The following is a 27,539-nucleotide window of genomic DNA, read 5'->3' as shown; positions in this document are numbered from 1 at the left end:
AAGAACTAGTTTTATTTGTATAGTTTTTGAATACCAGTAATTTCTCTGTGTCTATTCCTTCAAAAATTGTTATAATAAATGTGAAGCTTTTAAATTTTTTATTGTATTAATGCTATTCTGCTTACCTCCTGCAGAGGCTGTAGTTCATCTACTGTTATAATACCACAACAAGAAGACCCAGACAGAGTTAATACTTCAGAAAGACAAAAAACGGGGCAGGTGCCTAAGAAAGACAATTCTCGAGGAGTGAAACGCAGTGCTAGTCCAGATTACAGCAGGACCAATTCACCTAGCTCTGCTAAAAAACCCAAAGCACTTCAGCACGCTGAAACTTCCTCAGAAACAAACAAGCCACATTCTAAATCTAAGAAAAGACACTTAGAGCAAGAACAGCAGTTGAAGTCTGCACAATTGCCATCAACGAGCAAGGCTCACACCAGAAAGGGTGGAGCTACTGGTAGCTCCCGAAGTCAGAAAAGGAAAAGGACAGAAAATTCATCTTGTATAAAGAGTGGTTCAGCAGTTGAATCAACTGGCGTTGAAGAGAGGTCAGCAAAACCCACCAAGCTGGCTTCAAAATCAGTGACCTCAGCCAAAGCTGGGTGTAGCACCATCACTGATTCTTCCTCTTCAGCTTCTACATCCTCTTCCTCTTCTGCTGTTGGCTCTACTTCTTCTACTGTACCTCAGGGTGCTAGAGTGAAACAAGGAAAAGACCAGAGCAAGGCCAGGCGTTCCCGTTCTGCATCCAGTCCCAGTCCCAGAAGGAGCAGCAGAGATAAAGAACAGAGTAAAGCGGGTGGCTCTTCGAAGTTTGATTGGGCTGCTCGCTTCAGCCCCAAAGTTAGCCTGCCTAAAACAAAACTGTCTCTACCAGGCTCTTCGAAGTCAGAAACAGCAAAACCTGGACCATCAGGATTACAGGCTAAACTAGCTAGTAAGTTAACAAGAAACATTTTACTTGTTTAGGTTAGCATGTGTTTTTTTTTATTTGTTTGTTTCTTACTTGTTGTCAAAGTGCAGCCTTCTAGATTTTGTTCTATAGTATAGCCTGAAAATAACGTTTCAAAATGCTACCTAGTACTATTGAGAGCATATCCAGAAAAACAAATCTGTGTATAGTTAAGCAAATCTTTAAGGCTAAGTACAGGCGGTCAGAAAGCCCAGGCTGAATCAGTTCAACCTTCACAGGTTATTCTGAGCTGCACAGAGTGAACTGATAAGCATGTGAAGAGACTCGCTTCTGATTCAGGAAATGCAGCCACATGCCTGCAGTGCTACAGGCCAGAACTTGAGGGGGTGCTAGAGCACACCTCCCTGCTTTGCTGGAGCAAATGGCTTGGGTCAAGGCTAGCCAACCCACCCTGCAGGGGGGGAGGGAAGGGTTGCAGTGGAGGTACAAAGCATCCTGGGGTGCTGGGTGACTGTGAATTAACTTGAATCTGGCAGGGAGCTGGGACAGAAATTCAGTCAACTGATTTAACTTGAATCAGTGAAGTCTGATACTATATCCATTCAGGTTTATATTAAACCAGTTTCAGCCATTTTGAAAGCAGGTTGTGTGCACTGAACTTCTGTTACATTACATATTTGAGCCAGTTTATATAATTGCTGTCTCTAGCCTAAAGGAGATCAAAAGCCTATCTAGTTTTGTTGCATGGTGCAGACATATATCTGCTTCCATAGGAAACAGGATCTTTTAAGAACTGCTGTTACCAGAATCTGTGAATCTGAGGGGGTATTGAACATAAATGTCATTGCAACCTCCTTCTGCAAATTCCAGACTTGATCCTGAACATTTTGTAAGTCTTCCATGGGGGTGGGCAATTTTAAAGCAATGTGCAAAACTACTGGCAGACTTAAGTAAACGGAAGGGGTACACAGTAGGGGTGTGCGAAGCGGGCAATATTCAATTCAGATTCGGCCTGATTTGGGGGATAGTGATTTGATTCACTGATTTGGATCACTGTCCCGATTGATTTGGCCAAATCTGAATCTGAAGGAGAATTGGCGATTTTGGCCATAGACACAGCTTTATATGGTGTGTGGGGTTTGTTTGCTTGTTTTTTTTTTTCTATGTACCTTGAGGTACCAGGCACAGCTTGTGAATGCTGAGATGATGGGGCGGATGGGAGCATCCCACAGGAGCTCAGTGGGGTTCCCCGTGTGCTTGGTGGCAGACCTGGAAGTGGACCGAAAGTACTTCTGGTCCAATTCCGGGTCCACCGCCAAGTGCCTGGGGAACCCTCCAGCACCTCCCCAGCTCAGTGATCAGCTGCAGGGAGACCCAGGAGGCACCAGTTGCTGAGCTGGGGGGGCCCCCCACATGGTCCACAGTGGACCCAGAAGTGGACCGGATGTACTTCTGGTCCGTTTCCAAGTCTGCTGCCAAGTGCGTGGGGGACCCCCTGCCCTCCTGTGGAATGCTCCGTCCACCCCGCTGTCTCAGCATTCACGAGCCGTGCCTGGTACCTCGAGGTATGTAGGGGAAAAAAAACATACGAAGCTGTGTCTATGGATGAATCTCTCCAAATTGATTTGCAGGCTTCTGATTCAATTCATAGAGATTTATGGGTCTCCTGATTTGCTTCGGATTTGGAGATTTGGCCACCAAATCTCCTCTGAATTGAATCGGTGACCAAAGCTTTGCACAACCCTAGTATACAGCATTGTTACTGTTACATTCACTTAAAGCATGGGGTTTTATCATTTGGGTCCACAGAAACAGGACACAATCAGACCTTTGCATATTCTGTACATAATGTTGTGTTTTGGGTTTGATATTTTTTTTTTTTTTTCTGATGAAATTTTCAAGGCAAAGTACAAAAACTTAAAAAGAAAAAATGAAGGAAAAGAGATTTGGCAGTATGTACATGTTTTAATTTATAAATAGGACGCCCTCTTTCTCAGTTCCCAGACAACCTTACTCAATGGTGATGTCATTGACTTTATAGTAAAGGCAAGTATTTGCTCTTAGGAAGCAAGGGCGAAATTCCTGACTGAAGTACAGATTTCCTGTGACTTCAAGTAACTTACTATGATTCTATTCTATATGTGTATGTTGTAGGTTAGAAAAGTAATTTTCCTAGAGATTTGGAGCAGGCAAATTCATCAGTATGAGATGCTTTGATAGTAGGTTCCATATAAGAAGCTAGACAGACAGTCAGATTGTGTGAAGTCATCAGGAAGGATGCACTACTACCATTTTCTTTGACTCTTCAGTTCCAGAACAGTGAAAGAGCAAAAAAGTTGGAGAACAAGCAGAGTAGAAAAATGTAACTTCACATCCCAAATTTGTTCTCTGAGCTTCTTCCCTTGCTTAGGCTATTATTGAGAGTCCTAAACGGGCAGAATACTAGAGATACGGCTCTTGTCCTTTAGGTATTTAATCTTTACTACAGTTCAGCAGTTCCTTGTCATCTCTTCTGCTGAGATTGAAAAGTTTGAAACATGCTTTTCTACCTTCATGTAAGAGTACTGGCTTAGTGGGGCTTCCTACGTTTTGAACAATCCTTACACTGTGATTAGTATGGGTATTTATGCTGCCTCAGAATAAACTGTGGAAATCTTCCAGTGTACGTCTTTGAAAACATAATCCAGTAGTTTGGCTGTAGTACACTTATTGCGTATGCTGCCTCTCCTGTTCCTTCATCAGCCAGTGATCTCCAGTAGGAACAGACTACTGGGCCTTGTGTACACTAACAAAATACAAACTTAATATTTCGACACACACACACATAAGTGGAAGTCAGATTTTGATGATTGGCATATTTTTCACTATACTCAGAGCAGGGTTAGATGCATTTAAAAAGTTTTAAGTTACAGAGGACACTTGTGGTGAATTATAGGTTTTAGTTCTCCTGGGGTGAAACTGTCCAAGCAGTTGTTTTTCTGGACTGAAAATATAGGAGTTTGCAACTAGTATAGTGCATCACCTAACACACAGCTACCTATTATTTGTCCAGAAGATACTTTCACCAGTTGCTTGGCAGCCTGCATTAAAGTGAGCAAGCACAACACAAGAGAAAACATTTAATGCGTATCTTTTATATTACTAAAAATGAAACTAGGAGATTGATTGGTAACAAAGAGAACAAGATAGGTTTGTAAAGAGCCTTTTCTAACTTTTGGAGCTGTTTCATTTAGGTCACAGTTTTGATTCTCATGCAGTTCCTTCTTCAAAATCACTGATTTGGTATGCAAATAGGGAGATGTCAGTTAAACTACAATCTTCCTACCTTAAGAAGAAACTCACAGCTTTTTTTTTTAATTCTATAAGGTGCCCTTAAGTCTGAGCCAGACAGCATTTTTGCTTAAACTTACAACTAACTTATTTTGTAACAACTCTCAGCTTGCATCTTTTATAATATCATAATTTGTAGACCTGTGAAACAGGCTTCCATGATAACTCTCTCTTACAGGAAGTGATACCAAGTAAACTTTCTGGAGATGAATAACAAAATAATTCCTTTGAAAGTCTTACTGCACACATTGCAGTATGACTAATACTCTCCTTTCATCCTTCCATCTCCAGTCATGGGATGTCATAATTTAACCTCTACTAAAAGTTGGCTGTGCCAACTGGAATTTCAGCTTTTATTTTGCATTTTATGACTTCCATTTATTAAAACCTGTTTACGAGACGACGATCTTGAAACATTGCAACTTGTTGTTAGAGAAGAGTAACTCGGTATTGAACTATTGTATACAATATTTGACAGTCATGAGTGAGATGGGAGGAAAACCCAGGGTTTTACCCTATACAGTTCAGCAGCCCAATATGTAGGAATGGGAATATTGGTAAGAATAATTTAGGAAGACTTCAAATAGTGGATCTGAAAGGAAAAGGAGAAAGGGCCAGCTGGGCATAACAGAAGGTGGGGGTGGAAGTGTGATACAGGGGGTGGGGAGAGGAACAATTTAAAGGATTTTGGAGAGGGTGCATAGATGAAAGAAGCATATGTAAGGATAGAGTTGTAATAAGTATAGGAACTTGGTACTGAAAGAATAAATATGCAAAGAGATTTGAAAAACTGTGTCATGCTTGGATCAGTAGAAGAGGAAGACTAGCTTTGCCAGCATTACTTGCTACAAAATTATATTAATCCCATCTATAGAAAACTTAAAACTTGTAATTTCATTTTTATTTTTACTGAAAAATGCTTATTGAAATAGTCCACATTGATATGACCTGGTCCTTGTTGTTTTACTGAACTTATTCCATAGAAATACATACTTTAAAGAAAACGGGTTCAATCAGATGTCACCAGGGCCGGGTGGAGCTTGCAGTGGCAGGAAGCTTTCCTCATGGCTTCCTTCTGCACCGCTGGGTTGCACCTGCTGGGCTGTGGAGGCTCTGGGGGAGGGCAGCAGGATGGGAGCCCACAGTAGGCAGCCTACACCCACTCCCGCCCCTTGCACAGATTTGGTTCCCTCCTGCTACCTGTATGCACAGTGGCAGGGAGCCAACTCCTTTTTTGCCGCCCCCCCCCAGTCTGCAGCAGGTAGGTAGTAGTGGGGGGAGCTGGGCTCTGCAGCAGCCTCTGTGGACCCAGGTCATTGGACCCATAGCCCTGGCAGCTGGGAGCCCCCTCCTGCAAAGCTGGTGGTGGGGGGCACCAGCAGGGCTGGAGGGTTCTTGGGGGGTGAGTGGCACAAACAGGGGCTGGGGGAGGGAGGAAATGCATATACCTTTCCAGATGAGTGAAGTGCAGTTTTAATGCACAAATAAGTGTCCCAGGTATCAACATTTTGGGAAATGCTGATCTGGAGTGATCTATCCATCATCGGTTTAGGGATGTTGGAGGATATATTCCATATTCCTGTCTTTTCTGTTTAGTAGCTATTTATAAATCCATAATCCATTAATCTGTCTACTCTCTTTTTGAACCTTACTGTGCTGTCTGCCTCCAACCTCCAGTGGCAATGAATTCCACAGGTTGACTGTGCTGCGTTTATTTAAAAAAAAAAAAAAAAATTACTTCCTATTGTTTGTTTTTAAACCTGTCTCCTGTTAATTTCAGTGAGTGCCCTCTAGGGTTGGCAAGCCAGTAAATTGCCCAGTCAAATAATGACAATTGGCTAGTTATTATTTGACCACAGTCAAATACTCCATCAAGTGAAGAAATGCTTTTGTATAAGTAGTGTTCTGCACCCTGACTTTTTTTTTTTAAATTGCATAATGGTGTCATGTATGTTTAGCAAGGGTAGAAGTTAAGGGCTCTTTAATTTTTTAGGACCTTCCTCCTGCTTATCTCGAGTTTTTCTGACCTCAGTCTAACCTATTGAAGATATAATTGTTCTCTTCACTGTTCTAATAAATGAATATTTAAAATATTTAACCATTATTTGATGTTATTTGGCCAGACAAACTTTTGACTGGTTACATACCAAATCCTACTCTCCAGTTCTTATATTGTGGGACTTGGTGAATAACACTTTCCTGTTTACTTTTGTCTAGACCCTTTGTGATTTCATAGACCAGCCATATCACCCCCCAGCTGCTGCCCCCCCATCTCCCCCACGCGCGTGCGCCCTTCTTCCCAAACTGAGGAGTGCTAGGTCTTTGGTTCTGTCCTAGTACAGCAGCTGCTCCATACCCCTGATCACCTTGGTTGCCCTTCTCTTTACGTTTTTTAATTCTTCTACCCCCTTTTTGAGATGCAGAACTCAGAACTCCACGTAGTATTCAAGATGGGTGCACCATAAATTTATGTAATGGCATAGTGATGATTTCCATGTCATTCCATTCTTAATCATGCCCACCTCTTGATTTGGATTTTTTGCTTGCTGTTGCACATTGAGTTGATGCTTTTAGAGAACTATCTATAATAACTCCAGGATTTCTTTTCTGTTGCGTCAAAATGTTTAGCATGAGTTAACAGATTTTTTTTTTTCCCACCTTGATTCAGTTGGACTTATTGTGGCTTTGCCAGTGTCCTTAATATCTTAGGTGGCCTTATGTAAATTGACTTTTCACCTTTTAGTTAAAAGAATAGAGTAGAAGGGGACAGGTTATTCAAGGGTGTGGAACAAAACCTTGTTTAATACAGGTGTGTGTGTGTGTGTGTGTGTGTGTGTGTGTGTGTGTGTGTATAGTGATTTCAAAGTGTGTATCTGGGAAAGAATAGAGCAGTATAGTTACATTTCCAGGTTATAGATCATTGACATGAAAAATATTAGTCTGTGATGGAGCTGTAATAGGGTATGGTGGGATAGATTGTACATCATTCAAAATGCATGACACGATGTTCAATTTGTGTGAAGTATCATGAAACAATTTTAGTGTAATATAAAGAAAATTGCATCAAGCTACCGTATTTACTTGAATCCAAGAAGATGTTTTCCTTGTCCAATAACTTTGTGGAGGGGAGAGAAGTCGGGAAGAGCCTTGTCTTTAGAGTACTGGCCTGGGGCAGGTGGTGGTTCAGCTCCAGCTGACCCTGGCTGGGATAGCTTGTATAGTGGGGGAAAGGGCTTGCGGTGGGAGAGGGAAGGGGAGACCATGTGGCAGGGGTGGGGGCCTCATGAGGGACCCTCACAGAGATGGTGGGCAGAGCATGGGGGAGACCCAGCAGCATGTTTCCCCTTCCCCCCAACCCCCCTTTTGGTTCTTGTCCTGGGCCTTGCCCGGGCCCAGACCTGCCACTGCTGTTTTTGCATAATCAGGACTGCCACTGCTGTCTCCCCTAGAGCTGTAGCCAGAGCTACCCCAAAGTTAAATGGAGGGGTGGGGGAGGCAGCAAGAGGACAGGCACAGCCATCGGGGTAAAAAGGCAGGGGGCAGTTAGCAGGAGGACAGGTACAGGCATTGGGGTTAAAAGGTGAGAGGGAATGGGGGGGGGGAGAGTGGCAAGAGGCTGTTGGTGCAGGGGATGAATTTAAGACTAACTTCCAATAATTGGATTCTATATTAACCTAATTCTATAAAATTTTCCATGTATACAATCTAAATATTGGAAGGTCATCTTACATTTGAAATCATTGAAGGTTTATCCGAATACAAAATGAAGACATGACTAAGTGACTAAAAAAAGTATATGTATTGTGTGTGTGGTAGGCATGATTTAAGTGACTTTTTTTATATATGTATGTATATAAATTAATATAGACTAGATGGAATAAATTTTCAAGCCAAAGGCATGTATTCAAAAAGAAAAAAATTGGAGAGACTACAAGAACAGTCCCTAGCATCTTCCCCTTTCCAGCAACCAAAGTAGCATGGTCTCTTAATGTACTGTTCTTGACTTCCTTTACCTAACACTACCTTAAAAGTAAAAATTATTGGTATTACCTAGAGAGTTCTGAAGTGGGTAAATGAAACTAAGCAATACTAGCTCACCTAAATCAAGTCAATCCCCATTTAAATTGCTGGTTCTGCAATTCATAGAGTCAGAATGTAGGCCTACCACGTAGAATTTGTGTGGCCTGCACCATTATATAGCTTGCTTATTCTCTCTCTCTCTCTCTCTCTCTCTCTGTTTTCTTTTTAGAAAAAAATATTTAATTTTGAAATTACAACTAGTATGTGAAGGTATAAAGGGACTTAGTGCAATCTTTCTTTAGCATTTATATCCTTTGCAGCAATATAGTCACTGTACTTCATTGGAGAAGGCAAAAACTAATACATTTTATTATCCAAAATATTAACTAAGGCAGTTTTAAGGAATTTTAGAATCACTTGGACAAATAATCCAGAAATCATATCTAAAGTTGTACACACATCTAGTATGGAGACAGACCACATGTAAAGATGTGTACCTTGATGCAGCTAAGTGACTTATTTAGATCTAGGACAAAAAGCTTAAATAGGGTTTCAGGAAATTATGCTAACAGTGAGGCTTATTGTTAAGGTATGACTATTATAGGGGAAAGTTTCATGGGTTTTTTAGTGTACGAAAAAAGTGTGTGTGTGTGTAATGTTTAATAACCACAGTGAGGAACCTGAGCTTGCTGTAGCTACTTTAAAAATAAACTTTTTACTTGTGAAAGGCTCACATTATACTAATTTTGTCTTTCTCCACTGGGCAAGCAGTTTCCTGTTTTGAATAGAGTTAATTTGTCTGTTCTTGTTTTAGCAGGTCTCACTAAGGTATTATCATGCCAAAAATCTTTCACATAGTGTCGCTGATATTAGAATAGCTCTGGGAAAAGTGTTCAGTAGTTGTAGAGCCAGACTGAAACATTTAATTAACTATATATGTAGATAACAACTGTTCTCTCCCTGACAGTTTTTATAAAACAATGACTGGAGCTTTGCCTTTTGTAATTCTTTTAATGTTAAACTTTGCATTAAAATGACTTCATATTTCTGGGTGCATTAAGGAAAGCAGTGTGGTTGAGTCAAAATGCTGATCTGTAATACGTTATGGGATCAAATACGGCTCTCTGGTTTTGACCTTTCTTAATCTAGCTTTTCAGTTATTTGAACTTTTTTGTGGGTTTTCTTTTTACCAAGTGCCTTGAATCTGAAACTTGCTGCCCTTGTGCACTGGCATAAAAATATATTAAAAAAAACACATTAAAAATATGTGTCCTTGATTAGCCAATTTTTATTTTCTTGTAGTTTGTTTTGACAGTCCCCTATTCCTGTTAAAATTGGTACAGTCTGATGGTTTGTTTATTTGAAACTACATATGAAAGCATTTCCCTTGTAAATTAAAGTTTTTGTTTGTTTATTTTTTCACAGCCAGGGGGAGCAATGATCAGACTCTTCTATAGTTGTGTCAATAATTGTGAGGCTTATGCACAAATAACTAAAAAAAAAACCAAAACAAAACAAAAAAAAACCCAACCCCCCCAAAAAAACAAACTGCATTGCAAAGTCCATTTAAGAAACCAAATGGAAAAAAAATTAAAGGACTTGGATGCACTTCTGCACTTTAAAAAAAACCAAAAAAACCCAAACTTGCTGTAAACAATTGTGTTCTGAGTAAGTGACAGGTTATGTTTCACTTTTTTTGCTCTTGTATGTTATACAAGTAAGAAACTAGGCTGCTTTATGCTTTACTGAAGAGATCATTTTGGAAATAGAACTTTCTTTTGAGAGTCATTCTTCTACAGATTAGTAACATTAAGGCTGCACACAGCTGTTCATTTCTATCAGAAGAAATATTTTCTGGTAGAAATATAGCCTTGGAGCTGGCCTAATACAAATGTTTCTCTAGCTCCATGTCTGGAGAGCTTCACAGGCAGATTCTTCAGTCAGGAGGCAATAGAGCAGTATTTTTCAATCTTTTTTTGTACCAGGACCCATTTGTAACCATCGAAGGCCAGTCTCGACCCAGTAAATAGTTTTAAGTAGAAAACACATAAGTATTTTGGCTCCAAAATACTTTAATCCACACTACAACTTAAACTGTTGAACTGCTTTTCATTTTAAAGAGAGAGCCCGCATCAAAAGGAAGACACAGATTCATAGATGTAGGGTCGGAAGGGACCTTGCAGATCTTCTAGTCTGACCCCCTGCCCTGGGCAGGAGAGAACTGGGCTCAAATGACCCCAGCCAGGTAATTGTCAAGCCTCCTCTTAAAGACCCCCAACGTAGGAGCCAGCACTACTTCCCTTGGAAGTTGGTTCCAGATCCTATCCACCCTGACTGTGAAGTAGTGCCTTCTAATGTCCAGCCCGAACCTACTCTCAAACAGCTTATGGCCGTTATTCCTTGTTACTCTGGGAGGTGCTTGGTGGATCAAGGTCTCTCCCATTTCCCACTGGTCCCCCTTAGTAAGCTGACTTCAGAAGGGCCAGCTTCAATGAGCTTGGGAGACTAGTAGGGGAGGCACTGAAGGCCCATAAGGTAGAGGAGATGGGAGTCCACATGGGATGGTCATACCTTAAGGGGGTGATCCTCCAGGCCCAAAGGATAACAGTCCCTGAGAGAAGCAAGGGGGGCAAGAGCGCTCAGAAACCCTCTTGGCTTGGCAAGGGCATTCAGCAATGCCTGAGGACTAAAATGGGAGTGTACAACCAGTGGAAGGGAGGAGCTATCACCAAGGAGGAGTTCTCCTCCTCAGCCTGTGAGTGTAGGAGGGCTATTAGGAAGGCCAAGGTAGAGATGGAACTCAGGTTAGCGTCCAGGATTAAGGACAACAAAAAGTCCTTTTTCAAGTACATTGGGAGCAAGAAGAGGGCACCAGGCAATGTAGGGCCCCTGCAAGACGCAAACGGTAATCTTGTGGCTACGCCAGGCAAGAAAGCTGATATTTTTAACAGTTCCTTTGCCTCGGTTTTCTTGAACAGGGACCGGGACATTCCACCTACCAGAGATAGGGCCAATCTCGGGGATTGCTCTTTCAGGCCTTCAGTCAGTGCAGATGTAGCTGGGGATCTTCTGGAAGGGCTAGACATTTTTAAATCTGCAGGTCCAGGTGCCTTCCACCCAAGGGTGTTGAGGGAGTTGGCAGGGGTCATCCAGGAGCCCTTGGCCTGGCTTTATGAGCATTCGTGGTCATCTGGCCAGGTGCCAGCGGATTGGAAACTGGCTAATGTCCCAATTTTCAAGAAAGGGAGGAAGGAGGACCCAAGTAACTATAGGCCTGTAAGCCTTACCTCGGTGCTTGGAAAGATCTTGGAGAGAATCATCAAGGAGCACATCTGTGGGGGGCCTGCAGGGGAGATCATGCTCAGGGGCAATCGGCATGGGTTCATCAAAGGCAGGTCCTGCCAGACCAACCTGATTGCCCTTTATTACCAAGTAACTAAATCCTTGGATGATAGTGTTGCCGTGGGCGTAGTCTCTCTAGACTTTAAGAAGGTGTTTGACACTCTCTTTCACCCTATCCTCATCAATAAATTAAGCCTACACAGTTGGATGGGTAAAAAATTGGCTGATGGGGCACACCCAGAGAGTAATGGTGGACGGGTTGCACTCAACCTGGAGAGAGATGAGCAGTGGGGTACCCCAGGGCTTGGTCCTCGGGCCCGCACTGTTTAACATCTTCATCAGCAACTTGGACGAGGGGGTGGAAAGCACGCTGTCCAAGTTTGCTGATGACACTGAGTTGTGGGGCGAGGTGGACACACTTGAAGGGAGAGAGAGGCTGCAACTAGATTTAGATGGACTACAAAAGTGGGCAGACGAGAATAGGATGGGGTTCAACGTAGACAAATGCAGGGTGCTGCACCTTGGGGGAAGGAATCCACAGCATACATACAGGCTGGGGAGTTCCCCTCTTGAAAGCACAGAGGCGGAACGGGATCTTGGAGTCGTCATTGACTCCAAGATGAACACAAGCCACTAATGCCAGACCGCAGCCAGCAAGGCCAGCCATACCTTGCCATGAATCCAAATGTGCATCTCAAGCCGGTCCAGAGAGGTGATACTGCCCCTTTATGCAACTTTGGTCAGACCGCAGTTGGAGTACTGTGTCCAGTACTGGGTGCCGCACTTCAAAAGGGATGTGGCCAGCCTGGAGAGGGTTCAGAGGAGGGCTACCTGCTTGGTGAGAGGGCAGCAGAACAGGCCTTACAAGGAGAGACTGAGGGACCTGAACCTGTTTAGCCTCAGCAAGAGGAGGCTGAGGGGGGACCTGGTTGCTGCCTATGAACTCATCAGGGGAGATCAACAGCAAATAGGCAGAGCCCTTTTCTCCCCAGCACCACCTGGGGTGACAAGGAACAATGGTAATAAGCTGATGGAGAATAGGTTTAGGTTAGAGATCAGAAGGCAATATCTTACAGTTAGGGTGGCCAAAATCTGGAACCAGCTTCCCAGGAAAGTGGTCCTCACCCCTACCTTGGGCATATTCAAGAGGAGGTTGGACGATCACCTGTCTGGAGTCTTGTGAACCCAGCATTCATTCCTGCCTGTGGCAGGGGGTCAAGCTAGATGATCTGTTCAAGTCCCTCCTGACCCTAGCTACTATGAAACTAGAAGTTTATAGACAGTTGACGGGAATATGAACATGTAGCCCTCCATTATTCCCAAGTGATGTTCATTATGCAAGTTGCATGGTGCAATTTGCTGGTGCCACTCACTCCCAACTTGCAGCCCCCTGGCCCTGCCAGTGCCTCTCAGTCCCAACCCACTGCCCCCCACCACCAGGCCCTAGCCCCACAGTGAGAGTGTGGGGGGGAGGTGGGGAGTCTGTATGCCCACAGTGGGCACGGGTGCAGCCTAACCAGACTAGGACGGACAGGAGCTGCTTCCATGGCCCAGCGGGCAGGACCTGGAGCAGGGTGTTGAGACTTGTTGCAGCCACCATCAATGGGACCCCTGCACCATCAGCAGCACAAGGAGTAACAGATGAGGGGGCCACAATGCCTTCACCTCCTCCTGCTGCCAGTCACTCATGCACCAGGCAATGGCTCTATCCTGTCACCATGGCCGCTCCCCCCTCAGGCTGCCCACACTGCCCCCTCCAGGGTTAAGTCACAGCCTAAGGGGAGTGTTGGCAATGGCAGCCAAGCCATGACAGCAGGGTAGAGGTGCAGCCTGAGGGGAGTAGCTGGTGGTGGGAGATGAGGGCAGTGCAGCCCTCCTCCTTGTTTCTATTGTGCTAATGGGGGGCCTGGCGGCACCAGCAGTTCTCACTGGAGGTCCTGAATGCTGGACTGCAGAAGCAGCTTCTACCTGTGCCAGTTCAGCCAGGCTGCAGCCCCATGCCTGCTTTGGGCACACAAATATGAGTAGGGGAGCATGTGTCCCCCTGATGTGTTGCCTGTGCCTCCTCGTCCCTCTGTGTTGTCTGTGCCCCCCTCCTGCCCCATAGACTTATCTGTGGGGAGCTGTGGGAGCTGCCCTCCATGCTGCCTGGCTGCCACATGCATTTGTGCATGCGGAGTCCTCTTCCTGATCACCCTTCTTTTCCCCCCACCCAGCCGAAAGCAGCCCCTTGCAGGTTTGAACTCTGTCAGCCTGCAAGGGGAAACCCATGGTTTCCTACTGCTTTTTCCTTTAAAGGAGAAAATCTGAGATTTAAAAAAAAATGTTTTTCCATGATTGTTTGTGACCCTAGTACATTCTTGAGACTCACTTTTGGGACACATCCCATGGGTTGAGACCCCCATGGGTCTCTGCACTAGGGGGCTGCTTCTTGGGCCCCCCACCCCTACTTCCCCTAAGGGGAGTACATTGACAGCCTTCCCTGCCTGTGAAGTGGGGGAGGCTGTCAGGTGGCAGGTGAAAACTTCAGAAAAGCAGCAACTGTTACAGACTGCTGGGGGGCATTGTGACCTGGGAGACCTGTCTTCCCTTCTGTACACATGTGCACGCGTGCTCGCACATGCAGACTCCTGCCAGTCAGCTGATTTGGTAGGAGGGGTGCCATTCCCCTGTGATGGGGATCTTTCCAGTTCCCCCTGTAGGGGAATAGCCCTACTCCTTGCATTCCTGAGCTGACTTGGGGGAGGGGGGGCACTCAGCCCCCATGGCAAGACTCCAGGAGCCTTGCTGCAGAGTCATGGCAGCCTGCCTCACCTTACGATGCTGAGCTCACCCAGAGCAGTGTGGGGTGATACGGGGCATTTGGCTCCCAAACTGTGCTGCAGCAGCACAGCAGTCTGCCCCATTCAGCTGACTCGGCAGAGTAAAGTGGTAGGGGTGCTGATTTGAAAAGCTAGCACAGGCGGGAATGAGGCCTGTATAGGCTTTCCTCAAACCAGATTACCTGGCCCTCCTGCTTTTAAATTGTCACCTCCATTACTCAGCTGAGTAGTTGGGCGAGTTGAACAGAAGCCAGCATGGCTGAGAGCTGACGGCCAGGTTTGAGTTGGCTGCTCCGTTGCTCTTCTCACCTCCGAGCTGAGCAACTGGTGAGGAGGAGGGGGAAAGGTGGGGTTGAGAGCATGGAGAAGGCAAGGGGCTGTGCTCAGCTCAGGAGTCAGAGTATATATAGGACATGCTACAAAGCCCAATAACACAAGATCATCTGGTGTAGGAAAGACATACCAGCAGTTCATCCATTTCTGTGTTTTATATAGAATGCTACCTATTAACTTGGGCCATGTGCCTAACTAATGGGTCTTTCAGGACTTTTATTTTACCACACTGCTTACGTGCTGCTGTAAACCATTGAAGCTTTACCTTATTAAACACCAGTCTTTCTATAGCACTTTGAGTGCAAAAGTTGAATTAAGAGCACTTCTGGTGTCCTTTCTCTGGACTATTTCCCTATTGAAGTACCTGCCTGTGTGCTTACAGGTGAAAGACATTTACCCTAATGTTGTGCATTTTATATATGTAGGTTTAAGAAAATCTACGAAGAAGCGCAGTGAGTCACCACCTGCTGAGCTCCCCAGTTTGCGGCGGAGCACACGGCAAAAGACCACGGGCTCCTGTGCTAGCACCAGGTAAAACTTTTGCATTTGAGATCATGATTTGTGCATATACTGTTAGTGCAACTGATCAGAAAGTTTGTTCCCCTTATCTGATGGAAAGCTCTTGTGCAAAAAAGGACTATGATTCAAAGGCCCATCAAGTTCTGATAAACACTGGGATAATGGGAACATGGGGAACTTAGCTTTATCCAAAGATGCCGTATATCACCAACTACTGGACAGGGAAATACCACCAAATAATAAGCACGTTCAGATTTTCTGGTCTCTGATCCAGGGATGTTTAATGTAGAATATATTTTTTTTCAGTTGGGCCATGCTTCAAAGTCTCCCCTTGGTTGGAAACTACTGGTGTGCAGCTGCTGCTACAAGTTAGCTTGCTTGGAAGGAAAGAAGGGCTTGTGTGCTATAAGTAGCTGTTTGGGCCTTATAGTAGCTAATTACCACTTTTTTTTTCCCTAAGAACATTCAGATGATTATAACTTCTAGGAGGAAAGGAGGCCCTCTTACCTTTTTCTTAAGAAGCTTTTGTTAGTTTACTTTAACATGGTAACAATTCTTGTAGTTTAAGTTTTAGTCCCTTAATATTAGTTCAATATTACAAATTTCAAAGTATGGTTACAGCATAAACTTCAAAATAAAAAGGCCTGAATCTTGGAACCAACTACTAACATCCACAAAATATACTCACCTCTATTTTCCTTGAAAGGTCTCTAAATGTGTACAGAAAGCATTGGGTGATGAATCACTGACTGACCTGCAGCTAAGACAAAATCGGTGAACATCAGATTTGTACAGGATGAAACCAGATATGATTTACAGCCTGGAACAGTAGGTTGATAATGTAGGGTGCTGGGATAGAAGAGGTCAAATCAAAATTGGTTCTCCTGAAGTTAGGGAGTGCAGCAAGGAAATGTGTGGACAAAGTTTAGGAAAATACTTAGTGGTGTTTAACTGCAACCTTAGTTTACTATTCTGGATCTTGGATTATCCCATTTTAGGTATCAGTGTTGGAAGGTGGGGTGGCCAGCCTTTGGCACTTATGGCAGGGACAGCCTGTGTGTGGCACATGGCAGATTGGAGAGGGTTAGGCAGCACAGTGGCAGGTAGAGCAGCATATCAGGCATGGAACACAGGGAAGGGAATCAAAAGCAGAGCAGCAGATTAATCGGGGAAAGTATCAGAGTGGCCCTCAAGAAATGTGCAGGGCTAATTTTGTGGTGCTCTTGCGTAAAGGGCTGACCCCCACTGTTTTGAGGTCTGAGTGTTTTTAAGATAAACTCAGACTTAAGGCACTAAGGATGATGGCAACTTAAAGCTCTTAGTGACACCTTTTGAAGCTAGTTAGCTCTTTTGAAGGCCTTTGCTATCGATATTTGTCAAGAGCAGACATTGCAGCTCATAACTTCATAGTTACTGAGTCTGTTTTGTCTTAACACAGCCTCAAATAAGAAGTGGTAAGCTGAAACTTGTAGAACTAATACAATCTTGGTCAACATGTTTAAAAACTTAAACTTAACCTTGAGAATGGAAAATTTAAGTAATAAACATTTCTGGGTCTCCACAGGGAAAGCTGAAGATAAAATAGACCAGTGTAGCTGAGATTTTATGCATGAATGCCGAATTAGTTCCAGAACCTTCACAAATATTTACTGGCTATCAATACTTTGATTCTGCTCATTGGCCCATTTGTGACATTAAACTAATTATCCATTTCTTGGACTACTTTATCAGGATATAAAGGACAAAGTGCTCCATATGGCCGCTAAAGTTACCTTCAAAGCATCACCAGATTTTTAGCAAATGACGTATTTTATAAAATTTTCAACCCTTCTTTCAGTGTTTGCAGTATTTTTGCCAATAAAACAATCTTTATCCCATGATACTGTCAGGAAAAGTTGTGGGGTGGAGAGATCAAGGGGAAGGGAGAATCAATTGGTCTCCCTTATTGCTAGCAGAAAACTAGAGTAAAGGTACTAAATGGCAGGAGTATTTGGACCCTTTACACTTTCTTCTCCATGTAAAGTCCTATGTTGGACTTTGACCAAATTCAAATCAGGGAGAACCTGTGTTCTTCTCCAACATCCTCTTAAGCTTGGTAGGATTTTTCTTCTGGTGTGTCTAGCTATATAATACTAGCTTTTGTGCTGGAAGCAGTATAGTTGTTGTAGCATGGAGCCCTGCGTAGTGTAATAATAACCTGTTTCTGTGGTAAATACTCAGCAGGGCAATCCCAGTCAGTGAGCTGGCTTGGGTAGTTCTGCTGCAGTGCAGGCACATGCTCTTAGAAGGTAAGCTCTCCTAAGGTCTGTCTCTGAAATTTCTTTTTGCACCAATTGCCATAGCCAAGCTGTCTTGGTAGCTTGTGACTGACTCGGTTTCTCATTGTTAGTGGTCATTAGGTATGAATTTTCAAGGTATGTTCTAACGTGCTTATAAGCAACAAATGGTGCACAGAGGGAATCCTGGACTTCTTATTTTCTTGAAGGTCTGGCAATTTTTCTTAGAGTTCAGGCCATACTGCCCAACTAACTTCCTTGTGGATGTGAGGATGGCACTGACCATTTTGAAAGAAACAAATAAAGACCACCCACATAATTGAGATCTACCAAAGGAAACAAGTTGGACTAAGCATTCCTGTTCTCTGGCATGTCTGTTAACTTTCTTTAGTCTTCATTTCCTACTGACATCTACTTTTTAAATATTATATAGATTTTGTTTGTGCTAATTCATTGAGCGGTCTGGTTTTCTAGAATCTCATCACAACATTGAAATTCCCATGAAACATCTCTGCATTTTTTTTCATTCTCAAGAAAATGGTGTCCAAAAGACTGCCTAACAAATGCATCATTTTCTGAATACAAAATCATTACAAGGAATGCATTTGGAGGTTTGCTTTTTTTAGGTTTTTGAAACAGAAAATTGCTTTGAATTAAAGAGGAGACACTAAGCATTGTGACACTAAAAAGCATTTGCTGAGCTGACACTGCTTGAAATTCTTGTGTTGCCTTTTATGCTGTTTGCGATACCATTTGGTAAAACTACCTGACATGTCAATGAAGGCAGGAGAAATTCTAGTCTCTGAACCTAAACCTTCAAGCAGGTAATTGGGGGAAATGTCAAAAGTTTTATGTTTTGGGTGATAATGCAGTTTTGTAGCCTATACGCTGTGTAACGTAGATTTTGAATTACTTTAATGAAATTTGTTTACCTTCAGGCTAAACTGGATTTGACAGCCTTGACTGGGGTCCTTTTTTCTTCTCTCAGTGACTTGGAAAAACTGAAATTGTAGTCTTCATTTGAAAGATTGCTATGAATGTGCATTGTCACTTCTTCATAATTGTCTGAATTGCAGACATTAATTTGTGTTTGTTTTTTACACCTGTTAGTGACACCCTCACTTTGGTCCTGCAAGTAAAGGTGAAATCTTTGACTCAGCCTTAATCACCGATTTAAGAGTCAGTGGAGTTGACTGATTTTTTTTTTCACACAAAAAATTGAAAATATAAATGGGTGGGCTATTCTAATGAATTTGCATTTCGATTGGTATTCTGAATTTATATTTTTGGTTGTCAGTTATTCTGCATGAGAGTCGAAATAAAGATTCAGATCGTGATGAGCTGTCTTTAGCACCCATCATTGTAATACATTGTCTATACATATAAATAGGGATATCATGAAAATAAAATGGCTTAAAATGCCGTGGGATAGGTAGGGAGGAAAAAAATTGCTTGGGAGTACCAGATGCTGGTATCCTTTATTTGGGCTCTACTTTTGTGAAGTATTATGTGGACAAATGTTGTTTGATTTCGTGCATTCCTAGTCGGCGAGGCTCTGGCCTGGGCAAAAGAGGAGCAGCTGAAGCTCGCCGACAGGAGAAAATGGCTGATCCTGATAACAACCAGGATGGAGTTAATTCTTCAGCTGCACGGACAGATGAAGCTCCACAAGGAGCTGCAGGTAAGTAAGAATGCAAACTTGACAACATACTTTTTTCTAGCATTCTGTGATGCTAACCTCTTATTTGGTTTCATTTTTTCTAATGCTAAATGAGGAAAAAATAAGTGCATTGGCCTTTCCAACTTGGTTTTGGTGAAATAGAAAAACTGATTATTTAGATTGACACCCTTTCTTGTATTGAAGAGCACCTTACTTCTGGTCTTACTGAAATTTTTTATAGGGTAAAATGTAGTGCAGTGGGAGCAGGGGTATCCCAATCTGGGTTGGTTCAGAACACATTTGTTTAAATTTTCCAATTATTATGTTGGCTTTTAGAAAAAATAATTTAAAAGTATTTCATTTAAAAATACAACACTGACTTGCTTCAGTCTAAACTTTCAAAATTCAACAAAAATGCAACATTACACTTTTGGTTATTTAAACTCTGTTTGTACATCTTTGTGTACAGTGTATGGTCTGAAAGCTAAAGCAAATCTTTGGTTGCAATTATATGCACTCTGTGACCTCATTTTGTGTGTTGGTGAAACTGTCTTTTTCTAAGTGAGAAAAGAATCTACAGCCCAAGATGGGCATTCACTCTTTTTGTTGCATAAATATCACCTAAAAGAATCAGCATTGTAGGATATTTTGTGAAGGCCAGTCCTATGCTGCTGAAGTCCATGGCAATTTAGGTAATGACTTTAGGTGTGGAATTGGAGCCTAAATGTTTCCACAGTGCTTTTTGTACTTAAAAAAAATAAAATAAAATAAATTGTTGACTCTTACCAGCTTTTATAACTCTTTTACCAGCTTCTAGTTCAGTTGCTGGAGCTGTAGGCATGACCACCTCTGGAGAAAGTGAATCAGATGATTCTGAGATGGGAAGGCTGCAAGGTAAAAAGCTGTTTTAGTACCTCTAAATGTATATGGTGTTGAATGTTTTCATATATTCTTACTGCCTATTCTATATTAATTCAAAAACCCACTGGCTTCTGTGTACTGGGAGAATTTTTAGTTTGCTAAAGATGGTAAAGAATTTGGCAGTACAAGAGAAACCTGAACTTATTCTTAACTCATCGAACATGACACACTTTAACTAACTTTTCCTATTTATGTACTCTTCAGAAAACTCCACATGATTAAAAGCTTTTGAGATGAAGCTCCACTTAATATGCAAGCCTGTATTTTGCAAGGAGGAAAGCTCATTGCCATGAATAGTCTTTGTTTGTAAAACAAGACTCTTTAGGCCTGCCTCTTCTTTTCCCTTGCTGTTCAGTGTGCCTCTGCATTCATTCTCCAAGGATCCCCCTCACCTCCCTGCCCCCAATCTGAATGTTTCTGATCAGTTCTGTAATTTGAAATCAGGACCACTCATTTGAAGACAAGAAAATAGAATGAGCTAGACTGCTTTTATATTAAAATACTTGGATTTTCTTCACGCCTTTTAGATGCTTTTTGCCAAAACACTTCACAATTTCATTTGCCACCCACCCTTTCCAGTCAGTAATAATATATCTCTTCAGTTTTTCCCTCCTCTAGATTTTTTTTTTTTTGTCCATTCACACAGGCTTCTTGTTATCTGTTAGAAATAAGAAACCTGCTGTTTTTGTATTTGAGCATTAATTTTTTTACAAGTTTCCTGATTAGAAATTGCCTCATTAGAGACGGGCTCCAATTTCTGCATCAAAGAAAAATTAGGCACAGTTTAATCGTAGCATTTCAAAAAGGAACCAGCAAACCCCACAAATTCTAGTTGATGGCTTTCTAATGATTTTTTTTTTTCTTAATGGCCTTCTTGTCCAGATTCATATTTGTCTTTAAATTGCACCTAAGTAAAGAATGAGCTTTGGAGATCAAATGCATGTCTTTTCTTTTCAGTTTGTGCCTTACCTTACAAAAGAAAAAAAGTTATTCAAAATTCTGTTGCCTCAAATTTTAGGGTTCATGAATTTGTTGCATTGGAGCTCTGACAGTGACTGTTCAAAAACCTGTGTTTTGTTTTTAGCTCTGTTAGAGGCTAGGGGTCTTCCCCCTCACCTTTTTGGCCCTCTTGGTCCTCGGATGTCGCAGCTGTTTCACAGGACAATTGGAAGTGGAGCTAGTAAGCAAATTTCATATCATTTGACTTAATTCTTTCTGTAGTTCATAGAATGGCTGAATTTAACCAGTGGTAAATGTAATACCGGTGTAAATATTTTAATTATAGATAACTGCAAAATATAATATTATGAGTAACTTTTAAATGATGTGGAAATCCAACATATAAAAACGTTACGTCCCTTCCTCCCCTCTTAGTGATGGAGCACTAGAAGAACTTGATTCAGTTTTTAAAACACTGTCTTATTTGTCCGCTCAGTGTGTTTTCCTGGCTTTTAAAAAGCCATACTGAAAATTAGATATAAAGTTGGTTGGATACAGTATCTTTAAGCCCCATTGTTTATATGGGTTCAAAGGGACACCTCTTTCAAGTGCAGCAGTTTCATCAGATGCTAAAAATGAAGTCTTATTTTCCACCTCTCCCCTATCTGTTGTGAAGTTGGGTGGGTAGTCAAAAGAACAAGGAGGACATTCAGTTATATCTGTCAGCACATCACATTCAACAAGGGGATTTAATTTATCATCTAATTCTTACTCTGGGTATACAGCATTCACTGGACCTAGGGTACATGCTGTTTGCTTTCTAAAGACAATGTAGTATGCACTACACATCACGTATCCTGTACCCTCCTACTGTATGCAGCAAGGAAAGCTCTAACTGTACACAACTCTCTCTCTCTCTCTCTCTCTCTGCTGGTTTGAGCTAAACACTGAATAGTGATTATCCACAAAAATGAGACCATGCTATACACAGACAAAGCAAACTACCTCTGCTCTCTCAGGATACATATAAACATTTGATCAGAGTGGTCTTTACACTAAAAATATACAGATTCTAATGGATTTTTTTCTCCTTAGGTTCTAAAGCCCAGCAGCTTCTACAGGGTCTCCAGGCCACTGATGAAAGCCAGCAGTTACAAGCAGTAATTGAGATGTGCCAGTTGTTGGTTATGGGGAATGAAGAAACTTTAGGTGGATTTCCTGTCAAGAGTGTTGTACCAGCTTTGGTAAGATTCAACTATAATGCTGTATTTGTATGTTAATACTCCTTTACTATTCCTTTCCCCTATATTACCTAAAGGGGATGTTTTTAAAGACTGACAGGTTTCTTTTTGTCTTTAAGGCCATACCCAGACGAGTATAGATGTGTGGTACGTGGTGCCACAGACCCATCTGTGGCTCCACACACTACACATGCAGGCGTTCCCCATGCTGCTACCTTGCAGAGTTGGGGGACCCTTGGAGATTCTGGAGTAAAAAACCCATTTAAAAAAAAAAAGTGGCATGGTGCACATGGTGGTAGTGCGTGCCACCCAAAACCAGAGCCTGGCTGGCTAGAGCCACAGTCCTGCTGCTGGCCAGGCCCCCTGCCATGGCTGCAGCTCCCCAAGGCCTCCAAAATGCCAAGTAAGGCTTCTGGGTCCAGCACAGTTGCTGGCTCCAGCTTTCCCTACCCCACAATGTTGGAGTGTGGATTGTCATGGGCGTTCCCCAGGAAACAAACATTCACACTTGTCTGGATGTGTCCTAATTCTGCATTGAGGGGTAGCCATGTTATGAAAAAATATATACCTGTATCGACATATGCTAATTTTTATTCCACATAAATGTGTGACTTAGATATGCAAAATTTTTGCTTTTCCTGGCATGTGCTGGATACACACTGGTACTTGAGCACAGCTGTTATAATAACTTGGGGTAGGGGATGCCTGCCTCCCTCTTTTAGTGGTATGGTTCTTCTTTAGTCCCAAACACTAGAAAAAGGATATGCTACTCCAAAACAATCTCTCCTTCAGGCTTGGTTTTTTATAGTCCAGTACATCCAGTACATTATCTGTCCTTTTTGGCATCTATAGTTTCTTTACTTTAGTCTCTCTTAAATAAGGGTTCACTTCCACTCCCCAGATTCTTTACTGCTTTCTCAGTAGTGTCTGTAAATAATTCTTAAACTGTTCTTGTCTGCAGACATCTGTTATTACCTTACATAGCTCTACCCAAGCCTCTCTTACCAGAGGCTTTCAGAATGGGCCAAAACAGCCATAGATATTCTCCCTTGGGTCTGCTAGCAAATGTACTCTGTGCTGTCCTCAAGGTTTCTCTCCCACATCTCCAGTGGCTTGGTTTTTATAACATGCAGGTCTTTAATTTTGACCTTTTGTGAGCCCTTGCAAACGGAGTCCCAGAATTTCTACTTTTAAATAGGCTGAGATGCCATAAAAGGAATGTTAGGCTGCATTGCTCCTTGAGGGCCAATGTACTCTGTTGTATATGACACACACATCTGCTATAGTAGCACCTTGGACCTCTAATAAAGGAACATTTGCATTAGGTGCTGTGCAGCTAGTTATTAAAATAGCTGTTGCTGGGGTGGATCTAGGATTGTATGAAGGAGAGATGGGGGGGGGTGGGTCCAGAAGCTGCTACCAGTGCTTCAAGTGTGGCTTCAACCCCTCAGCCTCCCCACCCTTTTTTTTTTCCCCTACCAAACTGGCAGTGTGTGTAGGGGAGGAGCAGCCACAGCACATCCCCCTCCCCTGTTTGCTGCTGATAGTGTCCCTGAAGTCCCCAGGAGTGAAGAGCTCCAGTGCCACTCCACTTCTTGGAGGCTGGTCTCAGCCTGGGACAGCAGCAGTGATAGTGGTGGGCAGGTGTCCCCTCCCCCCCTGCCTGCCCGTTGCACCCAGGGAGAGTCTGCCTGCCCCCTGGTGTTCCCACTGTCCCAGACTGAGCCCAGCCCAGCCCCCATGCAGCCCAGCTGGAGCTGGGCACAAGCTCTTCTCACCCCCAAGAGAGTGGACACACTGGTAGTGTCAGGTGAGCAGGAGAGGATGTGCTGTGAGGGGAGGAGATTCCCCTCTGAGCACAGAGTGGGAAGGGAAGGGGGGGATTCTTCAGGAAAGTCCTGCACAGAGCAGCTCACATCTTTAGTTTCAAGGCAGATTATAAAAAGACAAATGGATGGGAATAGGACCTGAAAAATAACGGCAGTAAAAATTTAGAATGAAGGCAGATGACACAGCTCATCCTGTGCTTAAGACAATTCGGGTAGGAGAGACTTATAGACAGACTGATAGAGAGGTTTTTTAGATGGATTTAAAAGTGGGTTAAGTTGATAGTTTTGTGAACTTGGGGATCTTCCAGTGTTCATAGGCAGTGTGTTAAGAAGCACAGAGGCCATCTTTACGCATGCTTAGGGAGGTGTGTGGAGGGGGGGGCGCTTAGTTAGAGCGGCTCTTGGGTGCCACTCTAATTGAAGTGCCCTCAGTGTCTTGTGTATTCAGCACTCCCTCGCTTCAAAATGGTGATGGGGTCGCTTTGACTTAAACTCATTCAATGAACTTCAGTTAAGTGCCCCCGCTGCCATTTTGAAGCACTGGGACTGAATACATGAGATGCCAAGGCTGCTGGAGCATGTTAATTAATCAGTCTGCCAGGCATCCCACACCTCTCTAATGCACCTCTGGGTGCCTGTAGACAAGTGAGTAAGTTCCTACTGTCAGATGCTTGCCATAGACTTAAAGGTAACAAGCGACTGTTTTTTGACCCTGTCCAAGAGCAGGATGTGTGGAGACTTCGTAGTCCTGGAGAGAATGAACTTAGTGTAGGCAATTGGCTCTGGATATTTGAGAGAAGGGGAAAATATAATTAAAAACACTTCTACTTATAGATGTTAAGGTCCTTTTGAATGTCTTCTAAAATGTTTTACTGTTCTCTGTTGTAGAGAGGGTGTTTCTGCTTTAAAATTTTGGTTTTGGATTCCATTAATAACTTTCACGAAAGGTGGTTATAGCTGTTTTTGAAACCGTCCTAATGTTCCAGAGTCTTCAGTCAAGCAGTAGCAAAATGCTCAACAGGATTGTGATTATTTTATAGAATGGCATCTTCTGTGAATCTGGCATCTTACACTAATTTAGAGCAGAACTGATTGGGTATTCTTTTTCTTTTATAGATAACATTGCTACAGATGGAACACAACTTTGACATTGTAAGTGATATGAGTTATTTATAAATCAACTCTTTTCTGCAAGCTTAATTTAGATAGTCATGGAGAACATTTCTTTTTCTAGATGAACCATGCTTGTCGAGCCTTAACGTACATGATGGAAGCACTTCCCAGGTCATCTGCTGTTGTGGTAGATGCAATTCCTGTCTTTTTGGAAAAGGTAGTGTTAATTGTATCTTCCACAGTTAAAAGTACATGCCTGTCAAACTGAAGGACAACTTTTTACTTTTTGAGTAAGCTGTTTAGTCTAATGACTGTATAATATGGTAGCTAATATGCATCACTGCAGACTGAAAACTAGCCCAGCATATTGCTTACAACTGGATTACAGTAACTCCACCAGTGCTGTGGAGATGAACCTAATCTAGTTTTAAACTAGCTAGTTTGGATACTGCTAGCAGTGTAGCCTCAGCAGCTCAAAGTTCAGCGCAGACTGTAGAATCCCATCTGAGTGTTTAATTTGTTTCTTAAGTGGGTTTCATGGTTTATGTTGAGTCCTGTGCTGCCAGGCAGCATTGTTAACAGGATCTGCACTAGCTAGATAGGCTTATCTACAAGAGCTTCAGGCACTGCAGTGTAGACAAGTATGGTAACCTGCTCTTAGTCCCAGATTGTTAATTATAACCTACTTTTGTGTTTCTACAACAGCTGTAATCAGAGGAAGTGCTTGAACTGGCTTCAGACTTTGAGGGCTTCTGGTCTTTCTTTCTATGTAGTTTGCTCTGGATTTAAAATAAAAGGCTGGTGACCTAGCTTTGGTTTTAAGGACCCAAGAAAGATTTTTAATTTGGGGATACATTGCAGTATGGTTGTGTTAGCTGTATCTACAGACAAGACATTTTAGCTGGCTTCTTTTCAAAACCATAACTTTTTTTACTAACTATCTAGAGGAAATGGCAACAGTGATCTCAGGCCTCTGGGCATATTTGTGAAGGAGTACACTTGGTTCATGTTGTTTATAGTTAATGATTTTTTTTGCTTCATTATTCTTTTATTGTAACCTTTTCCTGTTTTGAGGACTGGGGACTTTTTCAAGCGGTGTTACCTTGGGAGAGGATTTAAATACCACGTGCTTTGAGAATCCCCCTCAATTCAAATTCAAATCTTTTTGCAGAGGGGAAAGTGTTATGAAGCCAGTTGTTGCAGGTTCAGTTTTTGTTTCTTTAAACAGTACTAAAACCTTGAGACACTAAAGGTACATTTCATGGACTTTTGTTAAGGACTTCAGAGAGATTGCTTTAACCAGAAAAAGTGAACTCTTGATTTAATTTTTGTTTAAGGTAAAAAATAAGCTGATGTACTTGTGTTTTGAGCTTATTTTGCAAAAATGTGTCCTTGGACATACTCGTTTTTAATGGAGAGAGTTTTAGATTATATTAAAAAGTAGAAAGTATTATTAATGGAGAACGGAGTACTTACTTTTGTACATCTGCCTTGAAAACCAAATTTAACTGGTAATTCACTCACTTGTTTTTTTTCTTTGTCCTAGCTGCAAGTTATTCAGTGTATTGATGTGGCAGAGCAGGCATTGACTGCCTTGGAGATGTTATCTCGCAGACATAGTAAAGCTATATTGCAGGCAGTAAGTATTATATTATCCCCAACAGAGAGAGGACTCTTATAAATTCGTAGAACATAAACTTCATGGTGCACAACTTCTTCCCAAAGTTGTAACTCTTTTCACCAACAGTGAGTTTTTGGTGTAACAGTTTTTTTGTATTATAGGGTGGCTTGGCAGACTGCTTGCTGTATCTGGAGTTCTTCAGCATAAATGCCCAGCGGAATGCACTAGCCATTGCTGCTAATTGCTGCCAGAGCATCACACCTGATGAGTTTCACTTTGTTGCAGATTCTCTGCCATTGCTTACACAAAGATTAACCCATCAGGTAAGAAGCCTCTATAAAGGTGGTGTAGTCTTCATTTTTACATGTTAAGGAAATGAGATGCTACCTGTAGTGGTCCTATTCTAAACTCCCACCTCCCTCTTCCACTGCTGCCCCATGCATGGCCCAGATTCACTTTCGGCTTTCTGTGCTACTTTGCACTGTCCCACCCCTGGGGGTGGAGGCAGGAAGCAGCAGTCAGAGGAGGGAAGGGGAGCTGGGGACTCTAGCTGCTATTGCAGCCAGAGCAGAAGAACAGTGACTGGGCAAGAATCTGGCGCCACAACTTAACTCCTAGCCGGCTGCCATTGGACAACCATGACTTAAGTGACACTAATAT

General features: G+C 42.5%; 1 protein-coding gene across 7 annotated transcripts in view; it reads left to right on the top strand.

Annotated features, from left to right (window-relative positions):
- TRIP12 (thyroid hormone receptor interactor 12) overlaps positions 1-27,539 on the top strand; it is a 124,694-nt gene that overhangs the window by 57,120 nt on the left and 40,035 nt on the right. For all 7 annotated transcript variants that reach the window (XM_059730971.1, XM_059730972.1, XM_059730968.1 and 4 more), the window contains 10 exons: positions 135-937; positions 15,186-15,291; positions 19,100-19,236; positions 20,026-20,109; positions 21,221-21,316; positions 22,171-22,319; positions 25,262-25,297; positions 25,380-25,475; positions 26,805-26,897; positions 27,041-27,202. In XM_059730971.1, the coding sequence (XP_059586954.1) occupies positions 135-937; positions 15,186-15,291; positions 19,100-19,236; positions 20,026-20,109; positions 21,221-21,316; positions 22,171-22,319; positions 25,262-25,297; positions 25,380-25,475; positions 26,805-26,897; positions 27,041-27,202 (1,762 nt within the window). The remainder of the gene's footprint in view (positions 1-134; positions 938-15,185; positions 15,292-19,099; positions 19,237-20,025; positions 20,110-21,220; positions 21,317-22,170; positions 22,320-25,261; positions 25,298-25,379; positions 25,476-26,804; positions 26,898-27,040; positions 27,203-27,539) is intronic.

The sequence above is a fragment of the Alligator mississippiensis genome, chromosome 7 (genome assembly GCF_030867095.1).
Source record: "Alligator mississippiensis isolate rAllMis1 chromosome 7, rAllMis1, whole genome shotgun sequence".
NCBI classification, from domain to species: Eukaryota; Metazoa; Chordata; order Crocodylia; family Alligatoridae; genus Alligator; species Alligator mississippiensis.
The sequence above is the reverse complement of the archived record's forward strand: the minus strand, read 5'-3'. Positions and strand labels throughout refer to the sequence as shown.